The sequence below is a fragment of the Elephas maximus genome, chromosome 14 (assembly GCF_024166365.1).
Source record: "Elephas maximus indicus isolate mEleMax1 chromosome 14, mEleMax1 primary haplotype, whole genome shotgun sequence".
In the NCBI taxonomy this organism is placed as follows: domain Eukaryota; kingdom Metazoa; phylum Chordata; class Mammalia; order Proboscidea; family Elephantidae; genus Elephas; species Elephas maximus.
This window is the reverse complement of record NC_064832.1, coordinates 34,531,022-34,551,610: the sequence shown is the minus strand read 5'-3', so window position 1 is coordinate 34,551,610 and position 20,589 is coordinate 34,531,022. Positions and strand designations below refer to the sequence as shown.

General features: G+C 44.1%; 1 protein-coding gene across 1 annotated transcript in view; it reads right to left on the bottom strand.

Moving 5' to 3' along the window:
- Positions 1–20,589, bottom strand: part of ERICH6B (glutamate rich 6B) — a 79,876-nt gene that overhangs the window by 10,315 nt on the left and 48,972 nt on the right. The window contains exons 8-11 of the mRNA XM_049852900.1: positions 20,358–20,419; positions 14,744–14,907; positions 6,784–6,869; positions 6,499–6,651 (exon numbers count right to left, since the gene is read on the bottom strand). Of these exons, the coding sequence (XP_049708857.1) occupies positions 6,499–6,651; positions 6,784–6,869; positions 14,744–14,907; positions 20,358–20,419 (465 nt within the window). The remainder of the gene's footprint in view (positions 1–6,498; positions 6,652–6,783; positions 6,870–14,743; positions 14,908–20,357; positions 20,420–20,589) is intronic.

Genomic DNA, 20,589 nt, shown 5'->3' with positions numbered 1-20,589 from the left:
TGGAAGTTAGGAATCTGAATTCAGGGTGTCAGGAGGGCCACACTGTCTCTGTAGGCTCTAGGAGAAGGTTCTTCCTTGCCTCTTCCAACTTCTGGCAGCCCTGGGTGTTTCTTGGCGTCCTTTGGCTTGTAGAGAATTCTCACATGATGTCTTCTCCCTATGTGTGTCTCTCTGTGTCTGTTTTCTTTTTTTATATGACACTACTCAGAAAGAATTAGGTTTAGGACCCAACCTACTCCAGCATGACCTCATTAACATAACAAAAGGAAACCCCTGTTTCCAAACTGGGTCACTTTCACAGGTACAGGGGGTAGGACTTCAACATATCTTTTGGGGGACACAATTCAACGCATAACACGCATGAAGAAGGGAAGTGATGCTGAGGCCTGGGTTAGTCAGGAGAAGATAGGGCTTGGGGAAGCCTGGTCTACTCAATCTGCCAGTTTTTGTTGGGGCTGTTTAGAGGCCTCTTACATGGGTGAGAACGTGGGCACAGAGGTCTGTTAAGGACAGCCTTATTCACCTCCAACAAGGAGAATTTCTTCTACCTACTCCCCTATTCCAAATTCTCCTGTTGAACAAAGTGAAAATTTGTAGTCCCTTCACCACTGGGCCCTAGCCTGTCCAACCTCATTCCTCTTCACCTGGATAAGAGCCTGCATGCACAGTGATGCTTTAAAAACCTGGGCTCTGGAGCCAGACTCTAGGTTCAAAGGCTGGCTCTGCCACTTGCAAGCTGTGTAGCTTTGGCCAGCTACTTAACCTCTCTATGCCTTAGTTTTTTTTTCAACTGCTAAATGGAGATAATAATAGTACCTTACTCAAAGAGTTGTTGGAAGGATTAAATGCCTGTCCATAGCAATAACTCAGCAAATATTAGAATTTCCTTGTTACTATTGATGGAGGGAGGACAGAGAGGAGAATCTTCCTACTTCACTCCCCAGCCACCTTAAATCTCCCCATCAGCATTCGTGCATTAGGCCATCTCCCACTCCTAGGGTTAGAGGTCTGCCCCTGGCTGGGGGTGCCTGACTTAGGATTAAGGTGCCCTCAGGAAAACGGGATCTAGAACACCCAGCAACGGTCTGAATTTGGAGGCTCCTTTTCAGGGGGTATGTTATGTTTTGATTTGTGCCCTCCAAAAAAAATATGTTAAGGTTTTAACCCCTGGTATCTGTGAGTGTGACCTTATTTGGGAATAGTATCTTTGCAGATGTGATTAGTTAACATGAGGTCATACTGGAGTAAGATGGGTCCTAATTCCATCTGAGTGATGGTCCTATGAAAGAGAAGAGACACAGAGATACAAGGAAGACAGCTGTGTGAAGACAGAATTAGGCTGCTGCCGTAAACCAAGGAACACCTTAGGCTACCAGAAGCTGGGAGAGACAAGGAGACAGCACGACCCTGCTGACACCCTGAATTCAGACCCCTAACTTCCAGAACTGTGAGACAATAAAGTTCTGTTGTTTTAAGGCACCCAATTTATGGCAGCCTTAGGAGACAAATAAACAACAGCAAACACCATTTGTGGTTGAGTCCATTTTGACTCATAACAACCCCATGTGAGTCACAGTAGAACTGTATTCCACAGGATTTTCAATAGCTGATTTTTTGGAAGTAGATCACTCAGGCTTTCTTCCAAGGTACCTCTGGATGGACTGGAATCTCAGCTTTCCAGTTAATGGTTGAACGCGCTAACCATTTGCAGTACTCAGGGTCTCCAGGAGTCTCATATAAAGACCTGAAGTGTGAAGTGGGTAGAACCCACTCAGCAGGGACCTGCGTATAGGCAGGTTTGAGGTTCCTTGTTGTGTGGGCCCCCAAGCCTGGTTGGAAGCCTAGTCCGAGATTCCTCAAGTCCCGGGACTGGGGGTGGGGTCATGCTGTGGCATAGTTTCCACACACCCAGCAAATTACAACCACAGATGAATCCTTCTACTTTGCCTGAGGAAAATAGAGAAAGAAAAAAAGACCCAAGAAATGTTCAGTCCTGAAACAGCTTGGCTTTGAGTACTTCCTGGGTGGCCAGGCACCACAGAGGAGCTGTTGGTTAGTGCTGAGGGTACAGAGAGGGAGCTGGCACCGGAGACGCAGATAGGGAAATTTCTAGCAGTGATCAGCATCGGGCAGCCCTGACCAAGCAGCTTTGTGTTCCCAGATGGCTCCAAAGCATCTTTTTCTGCCAAATCTTTCTCCCAGTGAAATGGGGCTGCAATTCTGGTGATGAGCTACCTCAGGGACCAAATTCTTCTGTCATGGAATCACATTTTCCCTGGATGAGGGGGTGCCGCTCTGCTGCTGGGGTGCTTGGGGAAGGAACCAGCTTGGAACTGGGGGAGCCACTCAGGGCAGAGGGTCTGGTCCTGAGGTGATGGGTGTGGTGGTGTCCTCCTGGACAGTCCTCTCTTATCCAGGTCTCTGATGCCTGAAATGCCATCATTAGTGCTGGTTTCCTTTGGTTTCAGCCAGACTAGGGCAGGACCCAGGACACGAGGCAATTGCCCTTGGGAGAGGCAGTACAGAAGGTTTGCAGGGAGTGGCTGGGCAGCTGACACGGGGAGGGTATGCGGGCAGCGCGGGCTCTGTGCAGAGGGCCAGGCCCTGCTGAAGGGGACTGAAAGGTGGGAGCACTTCCCTCCCTGACTCAGATCACTCAACAATTTGTACAGCATCAGGGAAGGAAGAAGAAAGAGCCTCAATGGTGCAGTGGTTAAGGGTCAGTAGTTCAAACCCATCAGCCGCTCTTCGGGAGAAAGATATAGCAGTCTGCTGCCATAAGGATTACAGCCTTGGGTTTGGGGTCTTAAAAGCTTGTGAGTGGCCATCTAAGATACTCCACTGGTCCTACCCCATCTGGAACAAGACGGAATGAAGAAAACCAAAGACGCAAAGGAAAGATTAGTCCAAAGGGCTAATGGACCACAACTACTACCACAGCCTCCACCAGACTGAGTCCAGCACAAGTAGATGGTGCCTGGCTACCACCACTGACTGCTCTGACAGGGATCACAATAGAGGGCCCCAGACACAGTGAGAGAAGAATATAGAACAAAATTCAAACTAACAAAACAAAACAAAAAAAGACTTAATACCGGTCTGACAGAGACTGGAGAAACCCTGAGAGTACGGCCCCCAGACACCCTTTTAACTCAGTACTGAAGCCACGTCTGAGGTTCACCCTTTAGCCAAAGATTGGACAGGCCCATAAAGAAAACAATAATATACATAGCCCAACCATGTATACGAGACTAAATGGGCACACTAGCCCAGGGGCAAGGACAAGAAGGCAGGAGGGGAGAGGAAAGCTGAATGAATAGAAATGGGGAACCCAAGGTTGAAAAAGAGAGAGAGTTGAGAAGTCATGGGGCTGGCAACCAATGTCAAAGAACAATTTGTGTATTTACTGTTTAATGAGAAACTAATTTGCCCTGTAAACGTTATCTAAAGCACACACAAAAAAAGATTACAGCCTTGGAAACCCTATGGGGCAGTTCTACTCTGTCCGATAGGGCCACCATGAGTTGGATTTGACTCGATGGCAATGAGTTTAAGGAAGGAAGGGCATCCGTGAGTGGTGCAAATGGTTGGTTAACATGCTCAGCTACAAAGGTATCAGTTCGAGTCTACCTAGAGGTGCCTCAGAAGAAAGGCCTGGCAATCTGCTTTTGAAATATCAGCTCTTGAGAACCCTATGGCATTTAGTCCTATTCTGACACACATGAAATCATCTCAGTGGCAGCTGGTAACTGGTGAGGAAGGAAGGACAAGGAAAAAGCCAAACCCACTGTCAACGCTTCTCCTGCCACGGGAGTGGGAGGGAGCAAGAAAGCAAAGGCTGAGAGGCCAGCAGGCAGAGGGGCCAGGCAGGGCATGGGCACTTGCAAGGATCCTTGTGCATGTCTTAGGTCTGGCCTATGGAAGGGAGGTTGCAGGGGCCCTTTGCTGTGATTTGTGAGCCCCGCCCCGTCTCAGCTCAAACAATTAGCTTTAAATACTGGCATGCCTCCATTCTAACCTCTAGCTGTGGAGGAACTCAGGGTTAGAAGCAAAAGCCATGGATATTTTGCCCAACTCCATGAAGTGGTTAGCAGGCTTTTGGAAGAGCTTCCAAGGGCAAAAAGGCAGCAGGTCCCAATGAAAGAGATACCAAAGCCAAACCCTCTGCCGTTGAGTTGACTCTGACAAGGGTGAAACTGCCCCATAGGGTATCCAAGGAGCAGCTGGTGGATTCGAACTGGTGACCTTTTGGTTAGCAGCTGAGCTCTTAACCACTGTGCCACCAGGGCTCCAGAAAGAAAGAGATAGGAGGATAGAAATAATGGGTTCCAGATCCCGAACTGAAGCAAAGCTGTTCTGGGGAAGAGAACCGTAAACTGCTGCGAGGCTGCCACCCCCTGAGAAACCTGGGCCCATTTCCTTATAAAATCGAGGCTTTTCCACAGTCCCACAGAGAGTCTGGGATGTCAGAACAAACAACCATCCACTCCTCAGCTGAAGGTAGAATGAGGGCTGCTTTCCTGCAGTTTTCAGGAGGGGACAGGTGACTTTCCTCAGAGTCCTCTGTCTTTATCTTAAACAGCCTCCAGTGGAAGACGCGGCCTGGGGAGTCAAGGGTGGGGTGGGCAGTTGCTGCCAGCTTTTGAGCACCTGCCACTTTCCACATCCTTAAAGTCTCAGGAGAGGACATGCTGCCCGGGCTCCCACACCAGGCTGACCCGTGGAGTCACTGGGAAGCTTCGAAGGAGTGAAGATCCCCAGGCCCCTTCCCAGACCCACAGGATGGGAGTCAGCTTGCACCCCAGCTCTGAGAGCCATCATCCTTCAGTATCGATGGACTGAGGTGCAGAGATAAGAGGAGATGTCTCTTGTGTACCTTATCTAATAATATTTTTAAAAACGATTTTTTTTTTTTTAAAGATAGAGTCAAAATGTCACAAAACTTCTTGGCCATAATTAACGTATGCCTCAGGGCAAGTGAGTCGTCTCTGGATCTCAGCTTCCTCATCAATAAAATGAGAATGGTTCCTACTGTCTTGGAGGAATTCTCAAAGGTCTCCCTGGCCCTAAAATTCAAGATCACTGGGGAGAAGAGGCCCTACTGTGCATAGCTAGATAATATTTGAGAAAATTAACTGAGTTTCCTGCCCTTATTTCCTTTGTGCTTCTTGTTCTCAGTACCCTTCCTCCACCACTCACACAGGATTTTCTATATAAACGGCCCTCAAGGGACAGCAGATACGGCCCCCCTCCCCAAACAAAGATGTCACTTTGAACATGGTGTTGAAAAACTCACGGCAGAGAAAATAGTCTTAAAAATAGTCCTAAAGCCCAATGTTTGGAGAGTGAAAAAATATATATATATTTTTGGAATTAAAAAAAATGTTTGTCATTGACTATCACATTAAGAAGAAGGTAAGCATAAAGTTGATCCAAGACAATATGCATTTCCCACTCCACTCCCACTTCCCACTTAGAAAGGAAAACCCAAACCAAACCAGGTGCCCTTGAGTCAATTCTGACTCCTGGCAACCCCATGTTTTTGCAGAGTGGAACTAAGCTCCACAGGTCTTTCAAGGCCAACACCTTTTGAAAGCACATCACCAAGACCCTCTTCTGAGGTGCCTTTGGGTGGGTTCGAACCTCCAACTCTTCAGTTAGTTGTCTAAAAGGAGGGGGGAAATCCTGAAATGACAGAGAACTTACCCAAAAGAGCTGGAGAAAATTCTTGAAGTGATTGGGTGATGCTGAATTGGTTAAGTTGAATATTTTCCACCACCACCAGAAGTGGGAACTTAAAAACTAAGGTCATTTATAATGAACTACTTTGAAGTTGCATTTTTGACTCCTGTATTGGTGACTGTGAAATCTGTACACAATACAAGCGTCTCCAAAGCCTTTGCCATGCCCTCTTCTCTGAGGCCCCCAGAACTAGGAGGGATGGGTTCTTTCTAAGGCAATTCTCACAAGAGGTGATTGGAGGATGAAGCCAATAGAATGGACTGTTAGGAGCCTATGATTCCTACTTTATTCTTGAGAAGCAATGGCGTACAAGGACAGCATGAATTCTTTAAGGAAAGGGGCCTGTCCTACCAGTAGTCCATCATTATATCCACCTCCCCATTTCCAACGTGTGTTAGTTGAATGAATAAATTAGGTGATAGAGACTGACTTAACTAGTGAGGGAGGAAGGTAGAGCAGACTGGGAATCAAACTTCAACCATTCTGCCCCTCTATCAGCCGGCAGTGTTTGGGACACATGGCCCAAGCTTAGGAGTCCCTGGGTGGTACATATGATTAATGCATTTGGCTGTTAACCAAAGGCTGTTGGTTGGAGTCCACCCAGAGGCACCTCAGAAGAAAGACCTGGCAATCTAATTCTGAAAAATCAGATATTGAAAACCCTACGGAGCACAGTTCTACTCTGACATACATGGGTTCGCCATGAGTTAATTGACTCAAGGATAATTGGTTTGGTTTTTGGTGGCTCAAGCTTACCAGATATCTCTGTTTTCATTGTAGAAGGTGGCATGGCCAGAGTTGTTGATAAGAGCCCTTATCCACGTTTCTTCACTGTCTTCCAGAATGATGTATGTGAAATGTTTGGCATTCGTACTGAGGATGAGCATAGCCAGGTTTCCTGATGGATAACTGGGAGATGGTTAAGGCACAACCGGACCGTTGAGATCCCCTGGAAAAGGCAGAGCCTTACAGAGGACACCAGCCCTAGTGAGCATACCAGGCCCAGCCCAAATCACTGCATCCTTCTGCTCCAGTAGATACTGTATCTGGCCTGTTCCATCAGGAAAGAGAACTTGGAAGAGAGTCCCACTGGGGTAGAGAATTATTTTTCCATCACCTTGATGCACCTGGGAAGAAAAGACAAGTCCATGAAAAGTGCGAGAGTTGACAGTCCCCGCTCAGAGTATAGCATTGTTGCTGGAGTGCTTTGTACTTCCTCTGCTTGCTCTCTGAATGTCCTTAGGCTGTCCGAATGCCTATCACCACCCTGAACTTGTTGGGAGCTCTGGACAGGAAACCTCTCAAGACCTCAGTATTCTTTTCTAGATATTGAGGAGGTGAAATTGGACCAGTGTGTGTGTGTGTGTGTGTGTGTGTGTATGCATGTGTATGTGGCATGTGGATTTCAAACTAGTATTTCAGTCACAAATAGTTATTGGTAAAGTCAGATTTTTTGTTCCTTTTTGGATCAGTTTTAGTGAATTGCCTTTTTTTTTTTTTTAGGAAATTGATCATTTTATGTAAACTTTTAAATTTATTGTCATAACACTAATTCATATAATGTTTTAAAACGTCTGCACAGTATCTGTAGTTTTGGCACTGTCTTTACTCTTTGTATTGCTTATATACTTTCTTTTTCTCTCTTTTTTTAAATCTTTTTTGTCTATCTTGCCAAAAGGTTTGCTAGCTAGTCTTTTCAAAGAACCAGCCTTTGGTTTGTTGACTCTGTTATTTTCTTGTTTTCTACTGTATCAGTGTCTGCTTTTCTCATTGTCGTTTCTGTCCTGTTTTCTGTGGGCTTTCTATGTGATTTCTGTTATCTTCCTAATTCCTTAATTGGAATGCTGAGTTCACCGTTTTTCATTTTTCTTCTTCATATTGTGGCAGTGGCTGCCGAGGTTGCTGTTCCTGCTTTTTCTTCTTGTCTTCCTCCTCCTTCTTTGATATAAGCATTGAAAGCTCTACATTTTCCCTCAGAATACACTGAGTTGTTTCCAATGAGTGGGGATGGTTACCTTTCATCTTCATTCATTTTTAAATATTTTCAAATTTCCAGTATTATTTGTTGACACACTAGTTATTTAGAAGTGTGTTTTTAAACTTGCAAAAGGTATGAAGCGCGTTTGGTTATATGATTATAATTACTAATTAAATGGCATAAGGGGAAGAGACATAGTCTGCAGGGGATCAACTCTTTCATGTCTGCTGAGATTTGCTTGGTGGCCTAGTGTGGGATCAATTATTGTAATGCTTTTTGTGCATTTGAAAAAGGACGGATATGCTCCAGTTGCGTCCCCATACTAGTGCTAAAACCCAAGCCCCCAAATAGGGAGTTGTTGCTTTAATGGGTATTGAGTTTCTGTCTGGGATGCTGACAAAGTTTTGGAAAGAGATAGTGGTGATAGTTGCAACAAAACAAAGCAAAGCAAAACAAAACAAAAGAAATTCGAGCCCCTAGTTTATCAAGATGCATCATTCTCCTGTGGCCTACCAGTCCCCCCAGTACACACCCCACCAGGAGCCACAGCAGCAGCTCCACCTCCCCATGTTCTGATTTTGAGTCTTCTCTATTCCTGGCATTGGTTGTACCCCTTTCTTTCTTCCACACTCCACTCTACATTTAGAAGAATGCTTCTTAAATTTTATCTTAGTTTTCTAGGTGTTTGTAACAGGAAGGTTTTTGCACGTTATCTAGTATCCCATATGACTCCAGCTAGAAGTTAGACCAGTGATTTTCAAACTATTATATTTAACAACTGAACAAGGAAAGCTTACAGCAGAATGCCAACATCCACAAAGATCAGAGAAAGAGATGCAGCTCTGTTTGAGAAGCTGCTGCTTGTGGGGGTCCCCAGGGCACTGCCTTTAAATGTCCAGGAACCTGGGCATGAGAATGAAAACTGCTACACCAGGTGGTGGTACTGGACTAGCCAACATGTAACCAGCTTTTTCCCCCCACCCAGTGCTGTACTGAACACTTTGATTCTTACAACACAATGAACCTTTAAAGTAGGTATTATTCTTATCCCCATTTGTTGTAGTTGTTAGTTGCCATGAGTGGGCTTTAACTCACGGCAACCTTATGTATAACAATGAAATTTTTGCCCGGTCCTGAACCATCTTCATGATCATTACTGTGCTTGAGTCCATCGTTGCTGCCATTGTGTCAATCCATCTCATTGAGGGTTTCACTGACCCTCTACTTTACCAAACGTAAAGTCCATTTCTAGGGATTGGTCTTTCCTGATGAAGTGTCCAAGGTAAGTGAGCCTAAGTCTCATCATCCTCTTGTCTAAGGAGCATTCTGGTTGTATTTCTGCTAAGACTGATTTGTTCATTCTTCTGGCAAGCCACGGTATATTCAATATTCTTTGCCAACACTGCAGTTTGAACGCATCAATTCTCCTTCCGACTTCCTTTTTCAGTATCCAACTTTTGCACGCATATCAGGCAATCGAAAAGACCTGGGTCAGGCACATTTTAGTCATCAAAGTGTTATCTTCGCATTTTAGAACTTTTTAAAAGAGGTCTTTCGCAGCAGATTTTCCCAATACATTGTTTAATTTTTTGACTGCTGCTTCCAAAAACATTGATTGTTGATCCAAGTAGAATGAAATCATCGACACTTCCAGTGGAAAAACCTTATCCCCCCTTAAAAAGAGAGGCTAAATCACTTGCACAAAGTTACCCACTCGAGGTGGAGCTGGACTCAGACAATTTGAGCTCCATGCCTGCAGTCTTACCATGGACCTCTGATCACAAGCCTCCTCTTACCTTTAGTCTACAGATCACTGCTTTTCTTTAGCCTAAAATAGTGCTTTATCAGGACATACATGTTTTCTCAGGCTCTTCCCAATGGCTTTGTAGGTATTTCTCATGGGAGAACGATTGCATTTTTGGTCTTCCCCCCTCCTCCAAAAGCCACCCCAAAACCAGAATTTTTGAAATACTTTCTCCTTGTCAAATTCACTTGTCATGTAATGACATTCTCCTAATGATAAGGAGGAAACCCTGGTGGCATAGCAGTTAAGAGCTATGGCTGCTAACCAAAAGGTTGGCAGTTCAAATCTACCAGATGTCCCTTGGAAACCATATGAGGCACTTCTACTCTGTCCTTTAGGGTTGCTATGGATTGGAATCGACTTGACAGCAACAATCTCTGCCCCCAGAGGTGGCACCAGCACATTTTCTCTTACTAGGAAACATACATGAATGACATATCTAAAAGCATAGAAGTCATCACCACGTGCTTTGGGGACAGAGTATGAGGCTAAGAGCTGAAAGCTAAGAGAGAAGAAACCACTTTATCTCTGGCCTCTCTTCATTACTGCCAGAGAGAAAACGATACCTGTATAGGCAGCCAGAAATGGTTAAGCACTTGAATACTAACTGAAAGCTTGGAGATTTGAACCCACCTAGAGGTGTCTCGGAAACCCTGGTGAAGTAGTGGTTAAGTGCTAACCAAAAGGTCAGTAGTTCGAATCCGCCAGGCACTCCTTGGGAACTCTATGGGGCAGTTCCGCTCTGTCCTATAGGGTTGCTGTGAGTCAGAATCGACTCGACGGCAGTGGGTTTTGGTTTGGTTTAGAGGTGTCTTGGAAGAAAGGCCTGGCGATCCACTTCCAAAAGTTCACAGTCTTGAAAACCCTATGGAGCACAGTTCTGCTCAGCACACACATGGGGTTGCCATGAATTGGGAACCGACTCGATGACTACTGGTTACTGGCTTAGGAAGCCAGAGAAAGCTGCTACCTCAGATCTCACCCTGGCTGCTGGGGAACTGCTGGGTCCTGGGCTGGATGGATTCTACCTGAGCACCAGCACATATTTAAAAATAGTGTTACTTGACTCAACAAACTACTTGGAATTTTTGTTGCTGGTTTGTTAAAAAATCCATGCATGTCTCCCTCTCTGTCATACTTCTCAGGCCCTTTGTGCAGTCTGGCATGAATGGTAGCTTAGGAAGAGACCCTCTGCTTAGTGATCTTGGTGAGGGCCTTCCTCTAGGGTGCAGAGAAGACATGCAGACTGGCTGGGGGAAGATCCTGCAGGAGCCAAGACTTCGAGGCAGGACTGGGCATGGTGTATGGGACGAACATGGGTTGGGCAGCCTCATTGGAGAAAGAAATCAAGTAAGTTTTCTTTAATTTGTTGGAGGTGAGGCCAGGGAGATGAGAAAGCTGAAGGCCTTTATACGAGAGCTTCCAACACCCTTTCCATTGTCTGTCACAACAACTCCTCTTCCCATAGCAGTTCTCAGTGGTCCCACTGACTCCCCTTTTACATGCAGATCTGAGAGATGATGACACACTGAACTTCTTATTTCTTCCCTGGAAGTTTGAAGGGTCCATACTTTGTTGACAGTGTAGATTTCCTGTTTTCTTCCACTTTTGCCACCAGTAAGACCACCCTCATAACTTTACGATGGCTAATTGCTTTTTGTCTTAGTCCAAAGAGTTTTCATTTTCCTCTGTTTTTCTGAGCACACAGGATAGGGATACTTCCCAGGCCACTGTCATTAAGGTGGGACCATGTGACTCATTCTAGTCAATGGCTTTTAGACCTGGCCCCTGGCCCCACTTCCTGCCCATGCAACTGGACATGAAGAACTCAAAGATGGTGAAGACCAATGGAGACCCATGAGGAAAGAGCCCAGATCTCTGAGACTCCTCAGCTTGGAGGAGAGCCACCCTAGAGAGCTACGAGGCTCAAATCAGATGTGACATGAGTAAGAAATACGCTTCTGTTTATTAAACTACTTAGCCTTGGGGATTGTTTGTTTCAGCAGCTAATGAGCATTGTCCTGACTAATATAGTCATTTTAAATTTTCTGGGTCTCATTTTCTTCAGTGCATTGTAAAGTGAGGATAGTAATACCACATTTACTGCACATGGTTGTCACAAATGTTACATTACATGTGTTGTTGTTAGCTGCCAAGGAGTCAACTCCAACTCATGGCAACCCCGTGCAGAACAGAAGGAAATGTTGCCTGGTCCTGGGCCGTCTTCATTTTCACGATGCTCATCTTCTAGCACTATATTGAACAATTTTCTGTTATGATCCATAAAATTTTCATTGGTTAATTTTCAGAAGTAGATTACCAGGCCTTTCTTCCTAGTCTGTCTTAGTTTGTAAGCTCTGGTGAAACCTGTCCGCCATGGGTGAACCCTCTGGTATTTGAAATACCAGTGGCGTAGCTTCCAGTATCACAGCAACACACAAGCCACCAGAATATGACAAACTGACAGGTGGTGGACACTATGTATAAAACCAAAATTACCTGTACAGTATCACATAACTAAATCGGCGATTCTCATTAGTCTCCTTGTCTTCTCCAATTTAGTAAGTGGTAACAACATTTACTCAGCTCCTCAGGCCAAAATTCTTAGATTCATTCTTTAGTCTTTCTCTCACACCCTGCATCCAATTCAACAGGAAGTTCTCTTGTTTGTTTCTTGCTTCAAAAAAATCCCAAATCAGACCACTTCTCACCACCTCTACTACCACCATCTAATACAGATGCCCATAATATCTGGCCTGAATTGCTGCAATGGCTCCTAACTGGACTTCCTGCTTTCATTCTTTCCCTTTTAGAGTCTATTCTCCACACAGCAGCCAGAAAGATTCTTACAGGACATGAGTCTGATGATGTTTCTCTCCTGCTCCCAACCCTCCAATGGCTTCACATCATCTTAGGGGTAAAATCCAAAGTCTCACTATGATGCACAACGCACTGCCTGACCTAGCCACACAAACTCATTTCCTGTCCCCCTCTCCCTTGTTCACAACTGTCCTTGCAGCCTCAGGGTCTCTGCACTTGTTTGCTCTGCCTAGAATGCCTTTCCTTCAGGGATCTACATGGCTCACTCTCTCATTTCATGCAAATCTTGACTCAAATGTCACTTGACCAATTGGCCTTCATGGATTGACATCTAGGCATTCAACTCAAGAGCCCCTTATGCTGCATTTTTCTCATGCCACCTACCAATACCTCCCTAGCATCGAAAATTATTTTGGCATATTGGCTGTCTGCCCAGTTCAGAGCATGGGCTTTGTTTGTTTCACGCCTGTCTCTCCAATCCCTACAATAGTGCCCGGGGGATAGAAGGTTATCAATAAATATTTATTGATTGCATAAAGTTGATTGTATCACGTCTTTCTATATTCCATGTCAGCATTTTTTTTTTTCCCTTAAGCCTCCTTTGAGCTTCAGACTTGATTTTTAGCTCACTCTGCATGGCTCTAACATTATGAGCCTAGTTTTCATTTATGAGAAGCTCCTGAGTGGTGCAAGTGGTTAACGTGCCTGGCTGCTAACCAAAACGTTGGAGGTTTGAGCTCACCCAGAGGTGTCATGGAAGAAAGCCCTGGTGATCTACTTCATAATAATTAGTCACTGAAAGCCCTGTGGGGCACAGTTCTTCTCTGACATGCATGGGGCCACCATGAATCAGAATCAACTTGATGGCAAGCAGTTTTTCAGTTATGACTTTATATTAGTCTTTTAAAACGTACTATGTGATTTTTTTTTTATTGTGATGAAAACATACACACCCAGACATTCCCACACCAAAACATACAATGACTTCCACATTTACAATTCAATGGCGTTGATTACATTTTTCACATTATGCCATCATTATAGTTATTCTTTCTATCTCAGGCCGGGTTCTCTAGAGAAGCAAAACCAATAAAGTGTGTAAATACATGTATATAGAGAGATTTAGATCAAGGAAATGGCTCACGCAATTGTAGAGGCTGGAATGGCCCAAGTCCATGGGTCAGGATAGAGGCTTCTCCTGATTGACGTAGTCGAAGGGGCTGGCTGTGTGATTGGTAGGTCAGAGAGCAAGGCTCCCGCTCACAGGCTGTGAAGATTGATGAATCCCCAGATTGGCAGGCAAGACTGCAGGTAAGCTGGTAGCTTAAGTCCCAAGAACTGGAGGTCAGATGAACAGGAGCCAGCTGCAAGATCCAGCACAAGCAAACAGCCCAGAGCCTTGGGAGAACGTCTGCCCATATTCAATGCAGGCTGCACACTCAAGGAAACTCGCTTTGAACTGATTGGCTACTCACAGCATATCCCATCATGGGGTGATCACATATCAAATCTCAACAGGGAAGCGAATCACAACATTATACGATTACCAAAACACTGAGAATAATGGCCCAGCCAAGTTGACACACAATCTTAACCATCACACTTTCCCAAAATATTTCACCACCGTTAAGATAAACTCAATGCCCCCCAAACAAAAGTTCCCCATTTTCTTCTCCCTCACACCCCTGGTAACCATTAATAATTTTTGGTTTCTATATTTGCTTATTTCATGTAAGTGAGATCATACAGTATTTGTCCCATTGCAACTGACTTATTTCCCTCAGCATGTGGCATACATCAAAAGTTCATTTCTCCTTATGGTTGTGTAATATTCCATTGTATGTATATACCACATTTTGTTTATCCATTCATCTATTGATGGACATTTCAATTGTTTCCACATTTTTGCTATCGTGAAAAGTGCTGCAACGAACATTGGTGTACAGTTTCTGTTTACATTCCTGCCATCGTTTCTTCTGGGTATTGGGATTCCTGGGTCATATGGTAGTTCTATGTTCAACTTTTTGAGGAACCACCAAACTTTTTTCCATAGTGGCTGTACCGTTTCATGTGATCCATTTTTGATATGAATTTTATTTATGGTAAGGAACATGTTTTTATTGATATATTTCCTTTCTTTCAACTCTATCCTAATCTATTTGCCAACTACAGAGCCTCGTAAGCAGAAATCTCAATAAATCTTAGTAAAAATCACTCTGCCAATAACCCAGACCCTCTCTATATACATATATGTATATACACCTCTATATATTGGAGACTGTTTCTTGTTTGTGTTCACATTGTGTATTGGACTTGATGCTCCCTGATAGTGTACGTCTCACCTGAGCCAAAAAAAAAACTTGTGTGAAGTAAAAACTCCAACCCACCACCATACTTACCTTTGTCTTCTTCATCATCCATTCTGTATCTAGTTCTACTTTCTTCTTACGACGAACAGTATGACGAGCTTTTTTGATTTTTCCTTCTTCTGGCTCCTCAATTTCAGGTGATTTCTGGTACAATAAGCGAAACGTGAAGGTACCCAACTCTGCAAAACGATTGGCTGCGTCAGGCTTTGGTGGAAACTTAGATCTCTCTCTCTCAAGGCACCAAAAGGACATTGAGAGTTGGGGAGGTCAGTCATTTTCTCTAAAATAAGGAAGGCTGCCAGAAGTGGAAGAAAGAGCAGGGCTTTTGAATCCAGAAACTCAGGGGTTGAAATCCAAGATCTCTTAAATTTTTCATTTATTCACTCATCAGATATTTATCAAGGGCTAATGTGTGCCAGCCCAGTGCTATATGCCGGGGATTCAATGCTGAAGAAGACCCAGGCTGAGGGTGAAGGTGTGAAATGGTGATACACCAGCCATTGACTGTGTGTTATGGATTGAACTGTGCACCCCGCCAAAGATATGTTGATGTGCTAACCTTTGTACCTGTGAATGTGACCCTGTTCAAAAATAGGATTTTTGAAGATGTTATCAGTTAACATGAGGTCATACTGGAGTAGGGCGGGTCCTAATCCAATATGAAACAGGAGAAAAGACAGAGAGAGAGAGACAGAGGGAAGGTGGCCATGTGAGGGCAGAGGCTTGTGTATACAAGCCAAGGAATGCCAAGGATAGTCAATCGTCTTCAGAAGGTAGGAGAGAGCCTTCCAAAGGAACCAACGTGACTAACACATTGATTTCAGATGTCCAGTCTCCAGAACTGTGAGACAATGAATTTCTGCTCTTACAGTCACCCAGTTTGTGGCATTTTGTTAAGGCAGCTGTAGGAAACTGATACACAATGTAGTAAGTCGAGCTCTCAACAACACAAAGTGGGACTGGTAAGTCTGTTAATCAAAAAATGTAGGTCAAAGTGAGGAGTCCTTAAAAGAGCCATCTTACCATGAACACATCATCTTAACTTAAAACACAAATGTATGTTAATGTATCATTTTAAAATGTAAGGCAGGGTCTTTCCTTTGAGTGTGGGTCTGATGATGGGGCTCTGTGACTATTTTGCCTAAATCCACCCATAATTTGCTATTTATAATGTTCAGTTTTGTCAGCTTCTAAATAGTCTGAGTACAGAATCATAGATTTTAATTTTTTTGTTTCTACACATCACCCAATCTTTTATGTATGTTTGGCTCACACCTAATTCAAAGCAATTACAAAAAAAAAGCCATTTCCTTATCAAGTCTTTCTAAAGCCTCCAATTTAGTTTTCATAGAAACAACAATTTTTTTTCATATTCATTTTTGTGCATTTTTGCAACAATTGAATTTTGGAACTAAACTAGCAAGGACAACCGAGGAACAATCGTGCTGTCAGTGACTCTTAGTAACTCGGCCAGTGGAGCAGGGCTGGCTGAGCAGTGGGGAGAAGCTTCCAGTTGGGGCATCAGCCAGGATGCTCTCTCTCAATGAGGAAGAAGAGCATCAGTTCACTCAGCCAACAGGCTCGTGCAGGGCAGTCAGGAGAGTTCCAATGGTCCCACCATTGGCCTCAGCACAGGTACCCTGAGAACTGCCTGAAGGGAATTCAACCAGGCTTCAGAAGTTAAGGCTGTAATATGCAATGGGGAATTCTTTGCATTTAAGTACTACATGGTTGAAGTCTAGATGGGGAAGGGTAAGTGGTGACGGGTGAGTCAGGGGAGGGAGGCAGGGCTACAGCGTTCATCTACTTACTCAATAAATGTCTACTGTGTACCTATGGTGTGCAAAGAACTGCCCTGGGCATCAGAAATGCTATAGTTCCTGCTGTTTATTCTAGTATTGGAGACTACTAAACCAAAAAAACCAAACCCATTGCTGTCAAGTTCATGCCAACTCATAGCGACCCTATAGGACAGAGTAGAACTGCCTCCGTAGGGTTTCCAAGGAGTGGCTGGTGGATTCGAACCACCAACCTTTTGGTTAGCAGCCATAGCTCTCAACCACTGTGTCACCAGGGCTCCATGAAGACTACTACCTCATGCTAATAGTAGCATCAGTTTTATTGATGCTGAACAAGTAAACAGATAAAAACATAATATGTCAGATGGTAATGAGTGTTCTGAAGAAAAATTAAGCAGGGTAAGAAGGAAAGAAAGTGATGTGAGTGTGTACATTTGTGTGTGTGTGCATTGTGAATTGAATTGTGCCCCTCTGAAATATGTATTGAAATCCTAACCCCTGTACCTGTAAATAAGACTGTTTGGAAATAGAGTTTTCTTTTGTTACGCTAATGAGGCCATAAGAGAGTGGGGTGGGTCCTAAACCTAATCACTTCTGAGTTATAAAAAAGACAGAATAGACACAGAGACACACACAGGGGGAAGAGGAAGACAGATGATGGAGACACATGGATGAATCTACAAGTCCAGGAGCACCAACAATTGCTGGCAGTAACAGAAGAACTGCCAGTGCTCCTGGTGGCTCTGAAATAGTCAAGGAAGAACCTCCCCTAGAAGCACACCCTGAATTCTCACTTCTAGCCTCCTGAACTGTGAGACAATAAATTTCTGTTCCTTAAAGCCACCCACTTGTGGTATTTCTGTTATGTAAGCCCTAGGAAACTAAGACTGTGTATGTGTGTGTGTGTGTGTGTATGCACTGCTTTATAACGGGTAGCTAAGGAAAGTATTTCTGAGAAAATGACATTTAAGCAGAGACCAGAATGAAGTAAGGGAGCAAGCCACAGGCATATCTGAGTGATGAGTGTTCTAGGCAGATGGGCAGCCAGTACAAAGGCTCTGAGGCAGTGGATGCTTGGCCCATTTGATGGACAACAAAAGGGCCAATGTGTCTGAAGAGGAATATGTGAGAGCCTTGTAAACCACATAAGAATGCTGACATTTTTTGTAAAGGCAACGGAGGGCCAATGAAAAGTTTTAAAAAGATTATGCTGGAAACAATGTGGAAAAAGGACCAAGAGATGAGATGATGGGGGTTCAGGGAGATTAGAATTTCATGGAGAGATGAAGTTGTCTGAGGTAGTGTCGATGGGTGGAGAGATGTGGGTGGACAGGAGAGCTCTCAGGAAGGGTGGAATGGGAGGAAGGAGAGTCAAGGAACGTGGTGCAGCTGAGGAACAAAAGAGGCCACTGACTGAATCTCTTCCTCAGGATAACATGGAGAGAGAGAGGTAGACAGGGGCTACATCGCCAAGGTTCTTGTAGACCATTGTCGGGAGTTTGGAAACAGGTCACAGTCTCACATTAAGGAGCACCTTCTCCAGCGTTTATTTACAGAACAATACTGATCTATCAGAGGGAGAAACAAAAAGCTGAAGTGAGCCAAGCTACTGTTTCTGAGGTATCAACTAGAAATTAATAGAAAGGATTTCTGTAATTGTAATGATAAAACAGGACATTTCTGTGTTCATTTTTCTCAATTTTTATTTTATCTCTCAGAAAGCTACAGTCATGGACATGCCAGTTTTTGCTATATACCTGGATATGTCCTTAGTAGGTGAGGCTTTAGGCCACCTTTCTAAGCCTCAGTTTCCTTAAAATAGGATAATGTTGTCTACAGTTACCTATGGGGTAACTGTGAAGTAATATATGCATAGTGCCTGGCACTTAGTAGAAACTCAATGTGTCTCGGTGCCCTTCTCACAAAGAGCTTTGCATTTTAATGGTTCGCGACACAAGTTGTGCAGTGTGGTCCTGTTTTTTTTTTTTTTTGCAAGTCCAGATGGTTCTAAACAGGAATGATTACGTACTTTGCTGAACCTAGTGCAAAGCAAAAATGCAGAGCCCTAGTTAGAAAATTATTAAGAATTTCAAAGCAACCACAGTGGAGCATTAAACCAAGGACCTTTTAAGTTCGACATCTTGTGTGACTGCACAGGTCACACACCCATGAAGCCAGTTTTTGCTTGGAAATCGGAGTGCTCAGAGACATGGGGCTGCGTACCTGTTGTACGAAATACTAGGCTAGATATTGGAAGTAAATGAGTAATCATCTCAAAAGAGCCTGGGAGATTTCTTTGGAACTGGCTGCAGTAGGAACATGGAACAATGTCTCTTGTCAATTAGAAATATTGCTTTTCTGTATAAAAAACTTAAACCCTCTAGGCTTCAGTTGTCCAGAGAAGCAGGGAGTGGGCAGGGGTGTGAGTGGTGCACTAGAGGAATCTGGCCATTTGTATTGTATCTAATTTCATTCTCTAACTGGAAGTCTTACCTTGGCCTTAGAGGGTAAGGAGTCCAAAAAAAAAAAAAAAAAAGGAGCAAAAAATCATGCATGTGTGCATGCAGGCATGCATCCATCCACTCAAGAAATGCTTATTGAGCACCTACTGTGTGTCTTGCTAAGGTGCCAAGGAATGAAAGAACAGATGTCTAACACCCAGGGGAAGTAGTAGACAAGTGTTACATTATATGTGTAATAGATATTTGTTGTTGTGTTTTTTGGATGCTGAGCATCTGAACCTTTTTTCTTGTTTTTGGGTACCCCACTGGGTGAGTCTTGGTGAAAGGCAGGGCCCTCACCACTACAAAAACTGAATGAGGTGATTCCTCTTTCTCCCTATGCCCTAGCCCATGTGAGGACTTAGGACCTAGGTATAGAAGATCTCTACTTTTTCCTGTCCAGGCACATGGCCTTTGTTGTTCATTGAACATGGCAGGGGGATGAGCACTGAGCTTAGCTTAAGAGTTCTTGGGCATGAGTGTGGCTTTTCCATTTAATGGCGGCTAGGTCATCTTAGGCAAGCCACTTAGCCTCTCTGAGCCTTAATTTCTTTATCTTACTTCACGTATATTGTTACGGAGATTAATTTGAATCAGATGGTATATGTGAAGGTACCTAGCACACACAATTACTCTGCAAGAGTGAGGTCAGGTCATAAATTGGTCCTGGGGACTGGAGTACTTACTGTCTTGAGAGGGGTTTTGAAGCTGTGTCCTAACTCACCAAGAAAAAGTGCCATGACTGATCAGCTAGGTCTACCATGGGCCTTGTTGCCATTCTACATTAGTTGTATCCAGTAGTTGGAGAGATATTTCATATTGTGGTTTTGAGTCTTTGAGCTAAGTAAATAGCCTGATAGCTTGGCCTCTTGATTCAAACTTTCCATGATGAGACCCAAAAAACTGGCAAGTTCCTTGATAAGCAAATCTTAACAGGTGGACTCTACAGGCCTTTGGTCTTCTGTTAAGGGGTTATTTCTTTCCCAAACTTTGCATTAATATTGGCCTCCTGGAGTCCTCCATATCTGGCTTAGATCCCCTCCTGTGTAGTTTTATAGCATCCTTTCCCATTATAATAGCACTTAATCATCCAAAAGGCAATTCCCTACTTTCTTCTCCAGCCTCCTTCCCCTCCCCCACACTAAAGGATAAGCCCACTGAGGTTCCAGATTGTGTCTATCTTGCTCAGTGTTTTACCCCTGGCAGCTAGGGCTTGCCTAGCACCCAGTCGGTACTCAAGGGCATGAACGAGCATTTCTGCCTTCCTTAGAGCACTCTGCAGAGGGGGAGAGGCAGTGAGGCTCAGTCACAGGACGGGAAAAGGAAGGGCAGGGCAGTGCTTACTTTCACGTTTTCTCATAATCCACAGGATTGCTTCCTTGTATTTTTCAAAATTTTTCTTCAACCTGAAAGGAACATGAATCATCTTTAAAAGCTGAGACTAAATTCAGGTTATTTGGCATGATACAGAGTGTAGAGAGTGCTACAGCCTGCTGAGTCTGTTACATAGGGGGAAAGGTGGGCCATCAGCTCTGCATTCTACCCAGCTTTTCTTTCAGTCAATGCTCAGGCAATA